This window comes from Trematomus bernacchii, unplaced genomic scaffold (genome assembly GCF_902827165.1).
Source record: "Trematomus bernacchii unplaced genomic scaffold, fTreBer1.1, whole genome shotgun sequence".
Taxonomy (NCBI): domain Eukaryota; kingdom Metazoa; phylum Chordata; class Actinopteri; order Perciformes; family Nototheniidae; genus Trematomus; species Trematomus bernacchii.
This window is the reverse complement of record NW_022987332.1, coordinates 1568354-1589408: the sequence shown is the minus strand read 5'-3', so window position 1 is coordinate 1589408 and position 21055 is coordinate 1568354. Positions and strand designations below refer to the sequence as shown.

Here is a 21055-nt window from a genome sequence, read left to right as displayed (position 1 = left end):
ACACACACACACACACATACACACACACACACACACTCACACACACACACACACACACACACACACACACACACACACACACACACACACACACACACCACACCACAACACACACCACACACACACACCACACACACACACACACACACACAGGATGACACGCATGCAGGCTGGGAGTAACGGATAAAATGTAATGAAATTAGGTAATCAGGATACCAACAAAAAGGTAGATAATTTTGAAATAAAGATTAATATATTTTAGGACACATTATATTAGCCTTCTTCTTTTCTTAGGTCCCATATTTCTATTGCCTTACATAATACACTTAAGTAAAAAACACTTTTATTTATTTGCATTGCCTTTGATGTTTACGAAATCCAAAAGTAACGTAAAGTAATCAGGTTACATGACTTTTGTATTGTGATACTCAGATAACGTTACTGAATACTTTGTTTTACAGGTAACTTAAAAAGGAATACATTTTTTTTAAAGTAACCCTCCTATGCTAGTATGAAACCATACAAATACTCTCTTTTGTACTGCATCACACAGATTCAGCAGAGAGTCTGAGGTCAGCCTCCCGCCCTCACTGTTCTCCTGTTTGATTCAAATGTTTTTTGTCTGTGTCTCTTGGAAAAACCCTTTGCCCCATGTCAGCATAATGTGAGATGACACGTCCTCTCAAAGCTGTCTCTTCCTTCTACTGATTCACGCACCCGAGAAGTGAAGTTTGCGTTTCTTTTGCCTTAGATTTAGGAGTTCAGCATTTATCTTCAAATTTCCTGCCCAGCTGCATCAAAAAATCCGTCCATAAACCCCCCCCTCTCTTCCCCCCCCCCTCTTGCAGACGTCACTAGTGTTTGGCCAACCAGAGGAAATCCTGTTTTTATGAGCCTGAGGCCTCAGAGCTCCTGTCAATATCCGCCTCACTATAATCTGTCTCATTAATTCCTGCCCGCGTGCCACTTTGCTGCACAGTTTTTTAACAAGCAGTGATAATGGAGTCTGTTCCCCACTCCCTGAGGTTATTCACAAACTGAGAGGGTGTGCTGCTTTTGTTGTTGGAAGCTGGGAGCTGAGAGATAGTTGAGAGAGATACACAGACAGATAGCCAAAGGCTATTAATCCGTTTTTTGTGCTACAACTTGGGCCTGAGTGAGGAACATAAATGCTCTGAAGTTAATCAATGGCTTAAAGCAGTAAAGGATTTAGCATTATTCTATTTATATCCTGACATTTACCTAGCTTTATAAAGCCTGCTCTGTTAGGTCGGATTCACCATGAGATTTAGGTCTGAGATCTGATGATACCAGAAGAAATATCAAGTTGTATATGGCTTTGAAAGGCAATAACCATTGCTAATATTAGAAAGGACATTTAAGGAATGTTAGAATTCTATAAGAAATTTAATTTTAAAAAGTTAACCAAAGAGTTAGATGTATATCAGTGAAATATTTAAAATTATGTTGACATTCATGATAGGAACTTTAGTCTTTTATGTTAGTTTATGTTAAGTGATAACAGCTTATACTAATACTGATACATCTATTTTAAGTCAAGTGTTACAAAGTTTGGATATCTGACTGAATATGAGAACGGTACTGTGAACAGCTCTGTGCTGTAGCTGCTCGAGCTAATGCTAGTTAGCGTTAGCTTCTCCGTCAGAACCTACATGTTTTCAGATAATCAGCTAGACATTTAAAGGAAGAATTTACAATACCTAACATAATTGAAGAATTGTGATGCTACAGTCTCATTAGTATGGTTATGACCAGTAGTTTATGATGGTTAATTTTTGCAAACTGTAGAAAAATAATCATGGTAAGTGTTGTACTGTCTGTCAACATAATTATAAGTGCTAGCTGCACATATACTGTATGATTTTGCCTCAGCATTATGTCCTCCTCCTTTGCAATTATCTGGAACATCTGTTCAGCCACACACACACACACACACACACACACACACACACACACACACACACACACACACACACAAATAAACACTGTATTGTTTTACACTGCATTTATACAGTGCCTTAACATGTTACAATCCACACACTCATATTCATACACTGATGCCAGGGCCAAACTGGTACACAAAGACTGCTTATCATTTAATCTAATGCTAATCTGACGTTTGGTCGAAATAGTGAACCTTCAGACTGCTCTGTGATTTACTTTAGCCCTCTCACCAGTCATGTGTGTGTGTGTGTGTGTGTGTGTGTGTGTGTGTGTGTGTGTGTGTGTGTGTGTGTGTGTGTGTGTGTGCGTGTGCGTGCGTGCGTGTGTGTGTGTGTGTGTGTGTGTGTGTGTGTGTGTGTTTGTGTGTGAAGGTAAGGCCAAGTTCATCCACATGGGTGAGGAAGTAGATGGGGTGGACATGAGGGCGGAGGTGGGCCTGCTGACTCGCAACATCCTGGTCCGTGGAGAGATGGAGCCCGGCTGCTACGGCAACGAGGCCTGCAACTTCTTCGACTTCGACACGTTCGGTGGACACGTGAAGGTACGCTGCTGTTTCAACCTTTTAATTGACGGTAATAATGCACATTTTCCTATCAGATAATCTGTGACAGTGCCCCATCAACCAATACCCATGGTTATTCATGCTTTCTCTCCAGCAGATAATGCTTTTTGAAAGTGCATCACAATCTGAGGCGGCATTTCAATGCACCGTTCATTGAGTTGCCCAAACAATCTGAGTCAGTTAGCAAGGTCGTCTGTGTTGTCTCCGGAAGCTCAATAAGGATATTTTTCTACAAATTAGACTAAGCTGAATGTTTCTTTTACAAAACTAAGAAAAAGTATTTTATGGTCCCTGAATGTGGAAAGCTCAAATAAAAAAATGAAATGTTCTGATGTATAAAAATGTAAAAGTAATGTAAAGGAAGGTTAATACGGTTGATTAAATCCATGCTGTATAAGCCTGACAATCTGCGACAGGAGAGAGACACAGGAGAGGAAAGGACCAGAGTGTCAGTACAAGGACAAAATAACCCAAAGAAGAGAGTCTTTACTTACAAAAAGAGGCGCAAAGATGCTAAAAATGCTGGCAGGCTAACTAGGTAAAGGGCTAAGCTAAATCATAGTCCGGGGGAAAACAGTAAAAGGTCTAAGACTCAGGCAGAAGACAGGGCCGCGAGGGCTTTGGAATGAAATGCTGGAAAGGCTCATGGCACAAAGACAATCTGGCAGTGGACTGGTGGAATGAGGAGTGGGTGAGAGGAGAGTCTGAGCTGGTGGAGGACATCTACTGACGGGGGCCGGGTCTGGAATAGAGTGGTGCAGAAACAAGGCCTAAAAAACGGAAACAAGTTGACATTTTACCACTTCAAGTTCCCTTTTCTTTAAGTAAATGGGGTCTTTTTTACGTGTTTGTGATTAGAAGCCTGAAGTGAGGTCTGTGGTTGAAACCCAAGAGATTTTCACCTTTTTTTTCTCACATAAATACCCCGGCAGTGGCTCAGTCAGTAGGGGCTTGGACTGGGAGCCGTAGGGTTGCCGGTTCAAGTCCCCGACCAGACCTAAATATGGAGTGTGGACTTCTACTTGGAGAGGTCCCAGTTCACCTCCTGCCCTGCCGTGGTGCCCTTGAGCAAGGCACCTGACAACCCCCCCCACCTCCCTCACCCCCCATTGCTCCCCGGGCGCTGTGCAATAGCCCACTACTCCTAGTACTAGGATGGGATGCATGTGTGACCATTAGAGAGGGTTTCATCCCTCCCAATCCTTCTTCTTCTTCACTAGTAAATGTCAGAAGTTGCTATGTGTCATAAAAAGGGAGGTTGCTAACAAGTATCTAAAGAAACTACGAAACGTCACCACGCTGACATTAGCCTTCTTATGCCATGTGACCATGATGTAGTTTGTTTATAGCATAGCGTTAGCTTTTTACTATGCACGAAGTGGCATTAATATTTGGAGATTATACTGCTGAACATAACGTTTTAAGTATCATGAATGTGTGTTTGCCAAAGAGCTTATTTTCTGCAACATACAGAAATCCAATGGAAAAATCCTAGTGCTTTTTGTCGACGGAGCCCTTTGCCATGCTAACTTCCGGGTTGGCCAACAAAAATACGTCTTCACTGCACCACTCTGAGACAGAACACAGACAAGCAAACAAAATAAGAATGAAAAGTTAAAAAGGAGAACTCAGAACCATGACAGAGAGACTGTGTTCCTGCTGCCTTCATGCCTCTGTGGCCCCGGGGCAGATATCATATCCTATTAAACATTTCCATCTCAGTCTGTCACACATTACCATGCATGCACGTAGGAAAGCCTCTGAGATTCAAGTGAAGCCCTTCCAAACGCCTCAGGTAAACTTCCCCCTTGACAGTTGGTTGTGCTAAGACCTCGTATTTCCACCAATATCAGGAGCTCAGAGCAGCAGCCTTAGTTTCCACTTGTATTTTTAAAAATTGCTTTGTGAACATCAAAAGGTTTTTAAATGTTGTAATCTTTACTAAACTGAAATAACAATTCAAATCCCCAGCAGTGTGATGCGTGCGAAGCTGGGTCACTGTGATTTATTTTGGACTGTCATCACCTCTATCTGACCTCTTCTTTTTCCTTCTCTTTATTTACTCTGCTCCTATAGTTTTTCCTCCAGGCTATCTTTCAATCTCTTCCTATTTGTTACATCCTTCTTCCATCCCATCCCCTACTTCCTGTTTCTTCCCTCTTCCCCATTCATTTTGAATCCTCCATATCTCATTTCCTTCCTGCTTTCTTTCTCTCTGTCATTTTTTCCATACATTTCATCCTTCCTTTCTGACTTTTCCACCTGTGGAGTGTAACGGGGGGTTACGTATTGTAACCCTGGTTATATAAGCACAGGCGGAGCCCTCTACTGGACTCTATGGGTACTACCCTTAACCATGCTATGCAAGCATTCACATAATGAGTTGCATAAACGTAGCCGGCCAATCGGGGCGAGCCTACCTGAATGCGTGCGCAGGCACACAGTATAGAAGGTGGCTACGCCTCCTCCCTGTCATCCTACACCCTCTTCAGCGAGCGGCATAGGAAAGACCGGACCCCAGGTAGAGGGCTCCGCCTGTGCTTATAGAACTAGGGTTACAATGCGTAACCCCCCGTTATATTTCATACAGGCTCCGCCCTCTACTGGACTCTATGGGTACAGTGGGTGGAGCCCTGATGGATAAACGCCCTGTCGTTCAACAACATCGACCCATCACACTGCCCCTGACCGGCTTTTGGTCCCCACACTCACACACGCTTACCTCGTGTAGAGTGTGCATGGAAAATAGTGAGGAAGGCGAGGAGCGTCCTCCAGTCCTGTACGGGGTTTACAGCATACTACGTTTCCCGGGTCCCTAAGGCGCATGGGAAAACATAAGCGCACTATGTCCCAGGGGGGGGGGTCAGATGCCTACTGACCCAGAGACCCCCCTCTCACCAGTCATGTGTTGCCCCAGCAAGCACTGAGGATGAGAAGGAGTCAGACATGTCCAAGAGATAAGACCTTATGAAGGGGCCTGGCGTAGACCAAGACGCCGCCGTGCATATGTCCTCCACACTCACGCCGTTGAACAAGGCTGTTGACACGGCCATACCCCGTGTAGAGTGTGCACGGACCCCAGTGGGGAAGGCCCTCCCCGCCTGTCCGTAGGCATGTGAAATGCACACACAGAGCCAGCCTGCCAGGCGTTTCTTGGACAGAGCTTTACCGGCCACACCCTCCCCAAAGCACACAAACAGCTGTTCAGTGCGCCTAATTGGAAGCCGTGTGCCCTACATAACATGCCAGCGCACGCACCGGGCAGAGGAGGTGTAATTTAGCCTCCCTGGCCCCAATATGGGGTGGAAGACTAAAGCCTCCTTAGGTTTTTGGGAACAAAGGAGGGGTTTGGTCTGAGTGTCACCCCGCTATGGTCACCCCGGATCAAAAGGCAACTCGGGTGCACCGACAGAGCGGTCAGGTCGGACACTCTCTTGGCTGAAGTTAAGGCAAGCAGCAAAGCTGCTTTCAATGACAGAGCCTTCAGGGAGGAGAGCTCCAGAGGCTCAAATGGTTCTGTGACCAGAGCCTCGAGCACCAACGGCAGGTCCCACTGCGGGGAGGAGGCGTGCACTACTGGGTGCTGCCTCCTGACCCCCTGCAAAAACCGCGCCATAAGCGGTTGACTGAAGGCTGACCTGCCTCCAAATCCCTCATGGTAGGACGAGATGGCTGCTGCACACACCTTAATTGAGGAATGAGCAAGCCCCCTGTCCACCAGCATCTGTACATAGCACAGAATAGAGCCTAATGTACATAGAGGCTCTAGACTCCTTACTTCACACCACCGCTGGAATCCCAACCACTTCGTCCTGTAACAGGCTGTGGTGGATCCTGCTCTTGCCAGAGATGGAGTACTGGAGTCCTGGACTCGGACTCGAGTGCCGATTTTCGGGACTCGTGACTCGACTCGGACTCGCGCACTGATTGACGCGACTCGGACTTGGACTCGTGAATTCTCGCGCACGATGACTTGGACTCGGACTCGTGAATTCTCGCGTACGATGACTTGGACTCGGACTCGTGAATTCTCTCGCACGATGACTTGGACTCAGACTCGTGAATTCTCGCGCACGATGACTTGGACTCGTGAATTCTCGCGCACGATGACTTGGACTCGGACTCGTGAATTCTCGCGTACGATGACTTGGACTCGGACTCGTGAATTTTCCCCCCCACGATGAGTCGGACTCAACTTGTACATTGACGCTCCAACTTGGACTCGGACTCGAGCAAGTTTTCTTTGGAGTCTGATGTCCTCTATCCTGGCGTGTGCACCTGCAAGGCGAGTTCACGTACTGGGCCCCGCTATTCCAGTCTAAAGATGTCTAGAGACACACCCTGCATCGTGCTGTATGCTTTCACACATTCTGCTTCCACATTGGGAAAGAGCAGCGCAAAATGTTCGTTATGTGGAAACAATATTGAAGAGAAGGCTCCGTAACACATTACTCTAAGGATCGAGTTCAGACATATAGGCTGACTAGAATCACTATCATCAGAGTAACGTGATCTAATCAATAAATAAAGATTCAGCCGATAACACGAAAGCACATGGCTACTTAACATGCAGAATGACGTCATTTTGCATGCTAAGTAGCCATGTGCTTTCTGGGGCTTTATCGGTAAACCGATTTAACCGGTAAAAGTTCCTTCCTTCCGTAGACACGGGGGCTCCCAGGAGATCCTCACGGTCTTTTTGGAAAGTGCCATACGGCGTGATCCCCCAGGGACATCACACGGCAAGCAGCGGCGGCCAGACCGTAGACCAAGCTATTAATTCGGCCGATGCTGCGGCCAAATAATCGCTCTGATCCGGTGAGGTGGGGGCATCTTGCGGAAGAGCAATGAGCGAGACGCCCAACACACCCGTGTTTATTTGCAGCCGCCCTGTCACGCGGCAGCGGGGCAGAGGCTCTCTGACCAGCCTGCTGCCTGCTGGGAGAAGATGGGCTGCCACGCTCCGCCGCCCTGGTCATCTCCAGGGGTAAGTACAGACCTGGGCAGTGGACTTGACGCCGGACCCGGAAGTGCCCGACAACGAGAAGTCCTCGTCATCCTCCTCCCCGGCAAACAGAGCCATCCGCCCCGCTGGAATGGCGAACGTGAATGGCACCGCCTCAGCCATATCCTGGTCCCCCAAACACTCAAAGCAGAGGTGGGGGGGATCGGCGCCCGCTATTAAGCCAGGGCACGAAGGACAGGCCGGGTCTCTAGAAGTGGCGACTCCATGAAGGTATGATAACTCTTTCTTCTTCTTTCAAACGTTTTACTTTCTCTGTCAGTTGCTCGCTCGCTGAAGAGAAAAAGGATGACAGTCAGGAGGCGTAGCCACCTTCTATACAGTGGGCCTGCGCGCATTCAGGTAGGCTCGCCCTGATTGGCCGGCTACGTTTATGCAACTCAGTATGTGAATGCTCGCATAGCATGGTTATGGGTAGTACCCATAGAGTCCAGTAGAGGGCGGAGCCTGTGTGAAATATAACCTCCCTCCATTCTAGATTTGCAGCCCTCTTCTGTGATTCCTTCCTCCTTCAACCGTCTTTTCAAGTCCTTTTTCCTCAACACCTCTCTTGCTTCATGCTGCCTTCTCTACATCTCACTACTGAACCCTACATTGTTTACCTTTTTCCCCATGTTCTTCCTTTGTGAACTATAGACTCTCCCCCTTATCACCCCCTGCCAAATCATAAACCATACTAATACAATTAAAGAGGTAGCTGCTACTGTTTATAGATTGTAGATCAATTGAAAGAAACCCTCCTCCTTTCTTTCTCTCTGCTCACTCCTGCTTGTTTGCTCTTTCATGCCCCTCTTTCCTTTTCAGTATCCCTCGTTTTGCCCTTATCCCTCTTTCCCTTCTTTCACTTTGATATTTTTCATTGACCTGAAACAGCCTTTGTGTCTTTTAATACCTCAATTTGATTTGAAGTGACTGACGTGTATCTGCGCTCCTCTTCAGGTGGAGCGGGGCTTCCGGGCGGTTCATATATCGGGGGTGGAGCTGCAGCACATGGGCCAGCAAACAATGGGACACTACCCAGTCCATTTCCATATGAACGGAGACGTGGACGAGAGGGGGGGCTACGACCCCCCCACAGCTGTCACCGACCTGTCCATCCACCACTCCTTCTCCCGCTGCGTCACCATCCACAGCTCCAACGGACTGCTGGTACGTAAGGAAGATTTATTCAAGTTTAATTTTTCAATTGTAATACATTTAGAGTATTTGTAAGCATAATTAAGAAAAGGTTAGACCTTTTGGGAAATATGCTTATTGTTCAGGTATTATCTTCGTGTCTAACGCTTGTGAATAAGCATAATTCCTGCAATTGAAAACTTGTATATAGTATAAAGTTGCCATTTGATTGACCTAAATAGTTTTAGATTTATGTCAGAGCTCATTTTCAATTGGCAGGTCACATTTAAAACACCCACACTTGATGACACACTTCATTGAAAACCCTTCATGACACCAACAAGAACATTCCTGTGTGTACTGTATGTGAACACAGAAAAGACCTGTCTATGCTGCCCCAGAACGCCTCATTGGACATTTCTCTTTTTCTTCCTGGGTACAGTGACGTGACCATGCCCAGGTCCAAATGGACCAATCCGTGGAGCTCCTCACACACACACTCACTCAGCCGTATCTTCTCTCAGCCGCGATACTTGCGGAGTTTCGCCGGCACACTCAACCTTATTTTTTCTCAGCCGCAGCTGCGTGGATCTCCACTCACAGTTCGCCACACACTCACGTGTATGTGCTCAGGCTGAGTTCATGCTGAGTTTCGCGTAGTCTCGCTGGAAACCAGGAAACGACACCAGTAACCCAGCTCACACTGTCGGCTCCTCGAGCCTCAAAGGGCGGAGCAGCGAGCCCCCCAACGTCCCGCCAACACGGCACCCAGACCCCACGCAGCATTCTCATCTGTTTGTCATTACTGGTGTCATTTTCTGGTTGCTAACAAATGCCATTGTAACACATAATCACACATCAGAGCACAGTGGGCTCATAGGGAGGGGGGGGGGGGGGGGGCAGGAGCTCCAACAAGGCGTTTAGGACAGAGAGTGAATACACATACTTTACAGAGATGCTGTATGAGAAACCAATGTGAGTTTGGAACATTGAACAATGTAAATCTATTCTAGTAGACCTCAACAATGGAATTATGATCAGTAGAAATGGCCAAGACATGGGACCTTTAATGTTCAGAAAGCTCTTTATTTTTCTCATACTGCCTGAGCTGCAGCACCTCTTTTCACCCTCTGTCTGAAACCAGAGCCCAGTCTGCTCTGATTGGTTAGCTGGCCGGTTCTGTTGTGATTGGTCAACAGCTTAGAGATGTCCCGCACCTTAGCCTATCACGGACAATGTGTTGAAGCACTAGACAATAGAAGTGTGAGTGTTACATAGTGATCTCACTTTGTCACAAAAGTAAACAAAGGAGTCCAATGGAGGCGTTTCAGGCAGGGGGGGGGTTTAGCCTAAAAGCATAATAGGACCTCTTTAAAAAACTTCAGTATGTACAGTCAAAGTTTTCAGCTTTCTTTCGTGGTTTTTTAATTGACAAAAATAACTCATCAGGCAGGTTGTTGCTCCTCCTCACCTCCATTTCCTGTTGGTTCCCATGTTAAATCCCCTAGTTTTCCCAGAAACAACAATTACTGAAGAAACTGCTAAAGAAACTTCAGAGTGCCTGAGTGACTAAACATTTTATAATCACAGTTTGATCTGTAGGTCCAATTGAAAGAGCAGACAGAAATAGCTGAAGGGTAATTTTCAGGTTATAATTTCATGCCATCAATGCCTGTGGGGAGGCTGCAGGAAGTCAGCCAAGGACATCGATCCACATCCTTTTATAACAGATGCATTCAGTGAGCAACCTTCATCTGAACGTCTGGGGCACTATCTTAGAACACAATATCCCAATACATCTGTGCCCAGAGACAAGAAGAAAAGATACTCTGAACTGATGTTTTAGAGTCTCACTTCTTGCAGTATTCAGTCATTTTCAGTCAAATTGTATAATATGTATTAAGTAACAAAAGAGCAACCCCCCTCCTCCAGGTTGAGAAATTGTACATTTAACATCTTAAATTAAGCCCTGAGAAGTTTCAGTCAATTTTGGAAATGATTTCTCCAAATTGAGGACCAAGGCTTTGCACTAGTGTGATGATCCTTTCATTAAAAAGCAACATCTGTTTTTCCCCCAGGTGAAGGACGTGGTGGGCTATGACACGCTGGGCCACTGTTTCTTCACGGAGGACGGTCCAGAGGAGAGGAACACGTTCGACCACTGCCTGGGTCTGATGGTGCGAGCCGGAATGCTGCTGCCTTCAGACAGAGACAGCAAAATGTGCCGGCACATCACCGAAGGATCGTACCCAGGATATGTAGCCAACCCCCGGCAAGACTGCAGGTACCACACACACCGAGAACTGAATGCACGTCTTGACATCTTCTATCCCATGGAGGGTCTCTGCCCAGTGAATAAATATGTTTTCTTACATTGAAGCTTCTTAAGGAACATTTAAACATTGGTTTTCAGAAAAGACAGATGTAAAACTCAAAATAACTCAACTAAAATCATCCTAGAGCCAAGGGAAATGTGTGATACTCAAGGTAAAAAAAATGCAGACTTTATTTTAGTGTTCAACCTGCAGCGCAGAGTCCACACCTTTAACAACTTGTTCTACTGTTCCCGTCATCGTGCTGCTCTGAATGACCCGAAAGCACATTTTAAAGTGGTCACTCCCTGGCTGAGCTGAATCTGAGCGGTGCTGACTCATCTCTCAGACAATGGGGGGTGAGGCCATGCCTACCTTATTGAAAGTCTGAGCAAATAGCAAGGGAATCAGCAAGTCACTATGAATGTCCCGCAGCCCCTTCATATACAAACCCAACCATCCTTTTGCCTGGGAAGATTCAGAACGTAAAGACATCATCTGTAAGAGTCAGCCATGAAAAGAGCTAATCGAAATTCTCTACATACTAAGGAAAGGTGCTTTAATGCTTGTTTTCTTAAGGGAACACTTTATACATTAATAATATTATATATTATATGTATATGAATTGTTTAATTATATGTATTCATTTTTAAAGTAATCCTTTGGAGATGTGATAGAGCTTTAGTAAAGGAACCTTGCAACTCTGTTTTGCAACACTTTACAATGAATCGAACACATCAGAGAAAGATTTAACTTAAATACAACGCAGCTGTCAAGTTGCTGTGTGACAATATCATGTGACAACATGATGTCAATCTAAGTTTCACCAGTAAAGGGTTTGCATGGAACTAATTCTGCACAGCGTGTTCACGACTAACACATGGAGTTATGCACAGGTACCAGTATGCCAATAAAATGATTTCTTTAAAAACTGAGATCATTAGTGAAATGTAGCAGTATTGTGTGGCAGAGAGTAATGCACCTGTCACAGCGACATAGTAGCAATTCAATATTTTCACTTATACTTCACACAAAGACAATTCACCAGTCACAGCCTCTTAATCAAGTTCACTATACCTTTGAGTGATTAGTCGGGATCCAATACATTGACATGCCTCTGATACCACGCACACTACAAAGAGCACCAATTCATCTTAAAACAGTGTTATTAATATATCAATCAATCATATTTCTTCTTTCTTTCTTAAAAGAGGATATAAGACAGTGTTGTCCTGCTGAACTGCAGTGGAGGGATCACACATGGCACTACTTTGATTAGTGAAGTTAAATATAGAGATAAGACAGTGTGATGATAATAAATACACTCTTTGACAAGGATGTGACGACAGCTCCACAAATGGAACGTCGCCCCCTCAGGATTCATATTTATCATATTTGGATAGTGCAGTGCTGCATAACATGAACAGAGAGTCTGAACTCAACCTCCCACCTGTCTTTTTCCTCCCACATGTCAACTGTATGATCTGAATTTGGTTCTAAAATACCACGCAGAATAAGTGAGGTAACGGCAAACTGTTTGTGTACCTGTACCTCTGGAAGATAACCAGCTGACTGCTAAGTCCCCATTACCTGCATTGGAAACAAGAATATGAAATGAACATGTTATGGCATATATGAACATGAGGTAAAGGCAAATGTATCCATATAGCTCATTTCAACACAAGGCAATTCAATTACAAAAATAACAAAAACATTAAAAGCATTAAGATTTAGTGCAACATATGGTCATCAAAAAGCCAAAAGTTACATTGCCGTGCAACTTGAGAGAACACACACAAAGACACACACACACACACACACATATATATATATATATATATATTTGTCTTTTTCTTTTTGTGAGGACCCTCATAGAAATAACACATTCCATAGCCTTTAAACCTAACATCAATTGACTTTACCATTACAACAAAATCTCACACACACACACACACACACACACACACACACACACACACACACACACACACACACACACACACACACACACACACACACACACACACACACACACACACACACGCAGTTTACTTCTGCAAAGAGTTGAGGCCCGGCGCATTCATCTAGCTCTGATTAGATGACAGTTCCATCCTCCTCATGCAGCCCACATGTCTCCTGTTCCGAGCAAATTCAACACATACACAACCCAACAATGAGGGGGGGGGGGGCGGGGGGAGAGACAGAAGGAGCCACAAGGGAGTGTAAAAAGCTGACAAGAAATTAATCATCATAAATCTTACATCGAGGAACGTGGTTAGTGCAATCATGTTTTATTAAAGTGGAATTTTTAAACCACAGTAATAAATACAGTGGGATTTGGAAATCATTACAGAATACAAAGACACCGGACAAAGAGCCTCATTAGGAGTGTACCTCATTGTGTTTTACCAGGCGCTCATCATTTGATTCGTTGGAAGGACAGAGGAAAGGAGAAAACATCAAATGTAATGAAAGTAGAGGCTAACGTTAGAAGCAGCAAATCCTTCCTGTTGGAGAGCAGGTGGATGTCTGTGTATCAGTGAGAGCCACGTCACACATCCTTCCTGTTGGAGAGCAGGTGGATGTCTGTGTATCAGTGAGAGCCACGTCACACATCCTTCCTGTTGGAGAGCAGGTGGATGTCTGTGTATCAGTGAGAGCCACGTCACACATCCTTCCTGTTGGAGAGCAGGTGGATGTCTGTGTATCAGTGAGAGCCACGTCACACATCCTTCCTGTTGGAGAGCAGGTGGATGTCTGTGTATCAGTGAGAGCCACGTCACACATCCTTAACGCTGGCCGTCACACTCTGCAGCTGAAGGCAGTGTACTGAGAGGATACAAAAACAACCTGTGACCTGGATTCAACTGCTTTATATTCTGAGATGCACCTTTGTCATTTAAATCTAATGCCTCTAACAAAATGAGGATCAGGATAGAGGTAAATGGGGGGCAGACTTCGACTGACAAAACGAATGATGCTTCTAAGACCCCTTCTTCTGAGGAATCAGGTTGTTTTGTTGTGTTATTTTGACTTCACAGACCATGGCAGAGCAGTTTAAATGAAACATGTCCATGTGAGTGGATACAAAATATGTCTATTTTATTATTTGTTATCCTGACCCAACCAATGCAAAGTATGGATCACAGCAAAATGAGCAAATACCCAATCCAATCTTTGATTGATTGCATCACAGTTATTGGTTTGGTAGCATGGCATGTATCACTAAAGTTAGAGGAGCAGTAAAACACACATTTAGTCTCTTACCCTGCATGGCAGCTGGATTCTCACAAATTCAGAGGATTAAAATCGCAGGATCACAAAATGATATGTTCAAATACAAAATCCATCTCATCAGGGCTTCAATTAAAGTGTTTTTGCCCAAACCGCGGTGGTTCCAAACAATCAGTGTCCAGGAGCTACTGGCAGCTACTTCCTGTGAGGTGTAGGTGTGTGACGTGAAATAGAGAGGAGACTGTTCATTGAAAATAACAAAAGCAGTTCAGTCAGACAACTCACGTTTGAGTTTGGTGTCTAGTGTTTTTTTACATCGAACATTGAGGAGGTTTGATTAAATAAGTTTCCCCCAGAGCCTCCAAGTGGATGATGGGTGGCGTAAGGCACATCGTGCAGCTTAAATAGAGCGTCATATTAAGGAGAATGTGTTTGGTTGGTTGTAATAGGGTGTAAGGCTTTTCACATGTATACGACTGTATCACTAAAGCTTGAATTGACCGCCTAAACTCAAAGGCTTCACTCCATTTAGCGTGGATGCTGACATCAGTTATATCATATGGGGAGTACTTCTTAATTGTAAGAAGAGGAAAGAACGCCAATGAAGGTTTTTCTGGCGGGAAATATGTTATTGCTCTTCTCCCGGTTTTGGCAAGAGTTGGATTGACAGATGGAACACTCACTCACCTGGAGCGAAGCACACAAAGTACTTTTTAAAAGACTCTGCTCTTTTCCAAACAGTTTCCGACGACAGCATCTGGTTTTCTGTAACCAACCATCTGGCACGTCGGGTGGGCATGGATCTGCCTCCACCTGACATTTTAGGATATTGAGAATATTTCCCTGTACCCCCACATATCTTCAATGGAAACATGTGTAGCCATGCTAGCAGCGTTGCTTTAAAAGTAGTAAAGTTCCAGGCCGCCAGTCCTCAAATAACATGAGGAGGGTTTTTCAGATTATCCTGGAAGCAAGCTCCAGCAATTTGCCAATGATTGCAGCATCACTAGATGCTGAGAAAGCTGTTATGCTGTTATGTTTTGTTTAGTTGTTTGTTGTTACGTGTTTTGTTGTTTTTTCTGTTATCTGGAGCAATGTCTGTTTATTTTATAACTGTTTTTATTAAAATATATATTTTTTAAAGTAGTAAAGTTGGTTTGTCAGTCGGCCCACCACTTGGGTTAGGACTGAAATATCTCAACAAATATAGGATGGATTGCCGTTACATTTTGTACAGACATGCATGGTCCCCAGAGGATCAATCATACTGGGTTTTGCTCAAACACCACCTTTAGGAGTGACATTTTAGAGTGAAATGTCTTGATGAGTATTGGATAGATTTTTGCAATAATTATTCAACATCAAAAGGGTGGTTAAAAAACATCAGTCATTTCTTTGCAATTGGACATATTTTTAAAGAAAGACAGATTTGAATGTGAATTTTGTTGGGACTATAATCTTTATTTGGTACTTACTGATCGGTTTTAAAATAAAATATACATTTCTCAAGTGGGTAAATCTACAACAACAGTCTCAGCATTTAGAGGAGTTTAGAAGGGAGGGAGACAAAGAGCTAGATTAAAGGGAAAAAAGAGGAGAGGGGAAGAAGTGGAGGAAGGAGAGGTTCAATGTCTGGCGCTGCCTTCAAGCTAATCTGCTTTCAAGCTAAACTGCATATCTGCCATTTCTTTTCATATTCATTCATATTCATCACACTAAGCTGCTTTCTCTCAAATACCTTGCAAATGGAACTATAATCATTTTCTCTTTATGCCAGATGCATGTGTGGAAGGTGTTTTCTTAAACGCCAAAATCATTTGGGCGTTTAAGAAAGCATATTATGAAAGCATGAATTAAAAGGAGGTGTCTGTGCTGTAAGGAAAGGTCCCATAATAACTTACAGTCCCCAAAAGTGGAGATACCCAACGCAACACTTAAGAGAGAGAGATAGAAATGAGGATAAATACAAGAAATGAAACCGTTTTGAAGATGAAATGAATAGGCCTGTTCCAAATGATATCTACGTACATATAGACAGATAGTGTCCAATCACTGTAACTGTTCAAACTGCTAGTGCTTGAAAGATGGTTTACAAGGTTCAGTTGTGGCTTACTGCGAACCCTTGGTTGTTTTGGGACATAAACCCTGATATATACTGAGCTGCTGGCAAACCTCTGACATAGAGGTCGGGTAAGATGAGCCCATTTGTACTTGTTGTAAAGTCAAATGACAACAACCTTTACTTCAGGATGTCTTCTGTCAATCAAAATGAAAATAATGCATCTATCACAAAGGGATTATGAAAATATGACTTCTCAAAGAAAAGTGGTCTTGTAGCTTCACTTGCCCCATCTAAGGGGTAAAGTAAGGAGTGTAGCTTTCATGCTCATCTTTAACTAAATGATTCGCATGGTTTTACTAAATCACATGTATGATAACTATTTTCATTTAGCTTTGACATAACAGTAATTATACCTGACAAGCAAAACATGGTTTATTGTGAAAAAAACAAATTTACCACTTCACCATGTGCTTCTCTCCATCACAGCCAGATATACATGATGGGTGCTTCCTGAATGTATGGTCACATGACAACAAATGTGTACAGTTCCCTAGATAAAGGGGGTGGGTGAACTTACCCACAGGCTCATTTTACCCCACTCTCCACTACAGTATATATCTCCGAGCTAACGCCATTAGCTCGTCCATTATGAGCCAGTGTTCTAACGTTGGCCATGGTGAGAGGGGGTAGAAACGGCATATATCTCCTTTTCCTCCATAAATCTGGAGCCAGTTCTCCTTCTTCAGCTCTTCAGTTTACCCAGCATTCTCTGTGTCCTTCTCCAGATGTCAGTGGGGGTAGCCGTTGTTCAGACTGCCATGCTAGCAGGCTTTAGTGAGACCTGGTGTAAACAAGGCAGACATGATGGTGCTGAGCAACAGTGGGGGGGATGCACTACAGCAGCAACTGAACAAGAACGTTTAGAGAGGGCACAAGTTAATACGTTACCAATAGAAGAAATGAACAAAAAAATACTAAGTAAGATCGAATAAGAAAGCTAAAAGTTGGAAATAGTACAGGAACAACTGCAACAGGCTGCATTGCATTCCAGATTTCCATTAGGTTAATAAAGTGCAAGCAGAATACATCATCTAAGAGCATACTAAATTGTCCTCAAAGTATACATTGTCAGCAACTTTTATTTTACAACCTGGGATGTTTTCCCCTGAGAACTGAATAAAAAAAGAAAACTGAAATCAACCCACCCTTCAAACCTAATCCATGTCACAGTTCCAGCATCATTCCAGCTTGATTACACCAGAGCTACATTGTTTCATTTAAATTGAGCTGCTGATGGGAGAGAGCATATATCCTTATTAAGGTTGCATCATTTAGAAGAGAAGTTAACTGAGAGGTCAAAGTGGGGGATTTAGAGAGAGTAAGAGTAAAGCGTTTTCCCTCTTCCTAGACTAATGAAACTAAATCAAATCAAACTTTTTTCACACTGCACTTTTCATACACAATAGTTCTTCAGAAAACATCAAACAAAAAACAAAAACAATACTACAAGGTAATGGAGTCTTATACAATAGTCTCATAAAGTATACCAGATTTGGAAATCTGATTAATAATGAATTGAATAAATGACCATATTAATAGTTATGATTGGTTGAAGGATTTCAGAATTCTTGGATAGTAGAACTCAACAAATAGCAACACGATGCCTGATGTATTCAGTCATTAAAAAGTACAGCCACAGAGCATCTGTTACCACATCACTCATAAAGCAGCTGCAAGTGTGTCTCATATAAATACATCACAGAAAACATTGGTAATGCAACTTACAAATATTTGACTAAAAAAACATGTCACATTAATTAACAAAAAAAAAGAAAATCTAGTTTCAAAGACATTTCCTTTCCTTAATGTTTCAATGGATAATGTGTCAGCAGCTGCATGTCAATAGATAATATAATGTATGAATTTATTCAGAATTGACTTTCTTGTTACCATTCACAAGCGCAAAAAATATTTTGGGCAAAAAATGTAAGTGGTCCTGTGTAATAAAGTCTTAACTACCTGAGGTTTGATATACAACTTTTAAAAGGCTGGCAACACATTGAGTGTGTGTGTTAATATATGTGTGTCTGTCTGAAAATATATATAACTAATCATCATCATCATCTAGAAACATACCTTTACTTTTTAAATGTTGAGCTACAACTATTCCCATACACATGCTCACATTATGCTCCAAAACACAAAAGCAAATTCCTTGAATGTGAAAACCTACATATTTCAATATACTGGATTCTGATTGTATTGTCAGGTAACATCAATGCGGCATATGAATATCATGGTTTTATAAAAGTTAATAGGAAAAACACTGAAATGAAACAGAAATGATATCATAAAAACATTCCCCCAATTGTTATTAAGTGAAACGTCGTTCATTTGTGATCCAACAGCAGTGTCGTCAGTAAAACCACAGAAAACAGAAGTCCTTTTCTCTGTTTTTATTCAGCATTACTGCTCCAGACTATTTGTGTGAAATCCAATAACAAAACTCTTTCCTCCTCTCCACCACTCTCCATCCACACAGCGCCACTTCAACTTTCTGGATCGCCAACCCCAATAACAACCTCATCAACTGTGCTGCTGCAGGCTCCGAGGTGAGATTCTCTCCCCCCCCCCAACACCCCGTCCCCCCGTCCCCGTCTCTCCAGGTGGAGGTCTGTCACATTACTGCGTTGCCAGGTCAGATTAATGGCTGTGTATTCCTATTAACTTCGGAATCAAGCAGACAACAGGCACAGGCACCGCCGCTCTTTCACTATGATCGAGTGCCAATTATGATCGTACTCCTGGGATTTTACAAGGATACGTCGGGCGGAATGGACTCTCATTTATCCTCGCCAATGTAATAACTTTTCTCATTTGCATACCTGCGGAGAACAACAGAAACACAGACAGGCTGACATGTGGCGGAGCTGTACTAATGTGTGGGGGTGTGAACCAAAATATCTCACATGAATCTACACACATTTGCACAGGTTCTATGCTGTTCTACATTCATAGCTAAATCTGGGTCTTGACCAGGAACGTGCAGAGGATGTTAGAGGGGCAGCTGCCAAAGTCTTAAAGGGCCCATGTCATGCTTTTCCGGTTATTACCCGTCCCCTTGTGTGTTATGAAGGTTTTTATGCATGTAAACGGTGTGCAGAGTCACAAACCCTCAAAGTACACCCTGTAGCGAGTAAAACTCTAACACAGAAAATACCTCCCCAAAACGCCTCGTTGGAGATACGTCACTGCCCATTTGATTCTTCCATTTCGTTCCGGGTACGGCATGATGTCATGCCGTACCCGGAACGAAATGGACCAATCCGTGGAGCCGTTACGTTACGTCCGCGGAGCCGTTACGTTAAGCCCCCGCTGATTGGTCCAAATTGACCGATCCACGGACTTCCTCACACACACATCTGTGTGCAGGGAGCAGGCAGCTCAGCTGATTTCTCCTCCCTGGCTGCAGGCTGATAACAGACAGTTGGGATCGCGGCGAAATTCTCTCTGCAGACCCATTCTCACAGCGTTTATCAACCTTTGTCTTACTCAATATCAAGCCACACTTATTGTTTTTACTTCGGCTGTGACTTTGTGTGTGCTCAGGATGAGTTTGGCTGTGTTTGGCTGTGTATCCTAAACAAGGAAACCACACCTCCACGGAGCTCAGCGCGATTCACAACGTCCCGACCAATCAGAGCACACTGTGCTCACAGGGAGGGTGGGGGCTGGAGCTATTGGAGCTCCAACGAGCCGTTAAAGGCAGAGAGTGAAATTCAGTGAATACACGTAGTTTACAGAGATGCTGTATGAGAAACCAATGTGAGTTTGGAAAATTGCACAAATCTATTCTAGTAGACCTCAACAATGGAATTATGATCAGTGGAAATGGCCATGACATGGGCCCTTTAAAAGGACAAGGTGGCAATTTGGATTACTTTTAATAAATATATGCATGGAATAACAACTTTAAGTTTAGTTAAAAAGTGGTAGGGACACTTTTTTCAGATTTTAAAAACCGTGGTGGTTTTTAAAATCTACATGAATCGCCCCCCACCAACAATATAAACATATACAGTATACAGTACATACATACACGCTTACTTTTTTTGACAACTAGAGCAGTAAGTATGCCAAACTGCTGCAAAGTGGGAGCGACAATGGCTTTACTATTTTCTATTCAATTATTACTAATATTAAACGTGTCACTGGTTACCAGATATACACCCAGAAAGTGTGAACAGTCCTACAGATTGGACATGTTCTCTTGTAGAAATACATTCTCAAAGTGTACCAATCTTTGTGCACACTATTTTATAATACAAAGTGGTGGGGTCCCCAGCGTCCCCAGTAAAACTTTTTTTTGTTTTGTATTTAAAATATACCAATGGGGTTGGTTCAAATACTAATTCATGACAGTTCTTTAATGATACATGCAAAGAAATTCAGTATATTTCTGTAAATTCTCCTCACATGTTAACTAGCCCGACTCTCACTCTCTGACAGACTAAAGCTCAGTTCTGCTGACAGAGATACACTTCCTCTCCATATTCCTCTCACCACCTTCTCCATAATGACTTCAGGCACAATGCTTCAGTAATGACGGGCAATAAGAAGACGCTGATATTGTACGGCTGAGATACTACTACTATGTGCCAAAGAGTTAGTTGAAATTATTCACATATCATATAAAATACTAAGGCACACAATTATAAAAAGCAACACATTAGTTTTAGATAACATTTATTAGACACAGAAGAGGTTTATTATTAATGTTT

The 21055-nt window shown here is 43.3% G+C and overlaps 1 protein-coding gene across 1 annotated transcript in view; it reads left to right on the top strand.

Moving 5' to 3' along the window:
* cemip (cell migration inducing hyaluronidase 1) overlaps window positions 1–21055 on the top strand; it is a 200242-nt gene that overhangs the window by 142214 nt on the left and 36973 nt on the right. The window contains exons 12-15 of the mRNA XM_034127484.1: window positions 2337–2506; window positions 8490–8699; window positions 10745–10950; window positions 18817–18886. Of these exons, the coding sequence (XP_033983375.1) occupies window positions 2337–2506; window positions 8490–8699; window positions 10745–10950; window positions 18817–18886 (656 nt within the window). The remainder of the gene's footprint in view (window positions 1–2336; window positions 2507–8489; window positions 8700–10744; window positions 10951–18816; window positions 18887–21055) is intronic.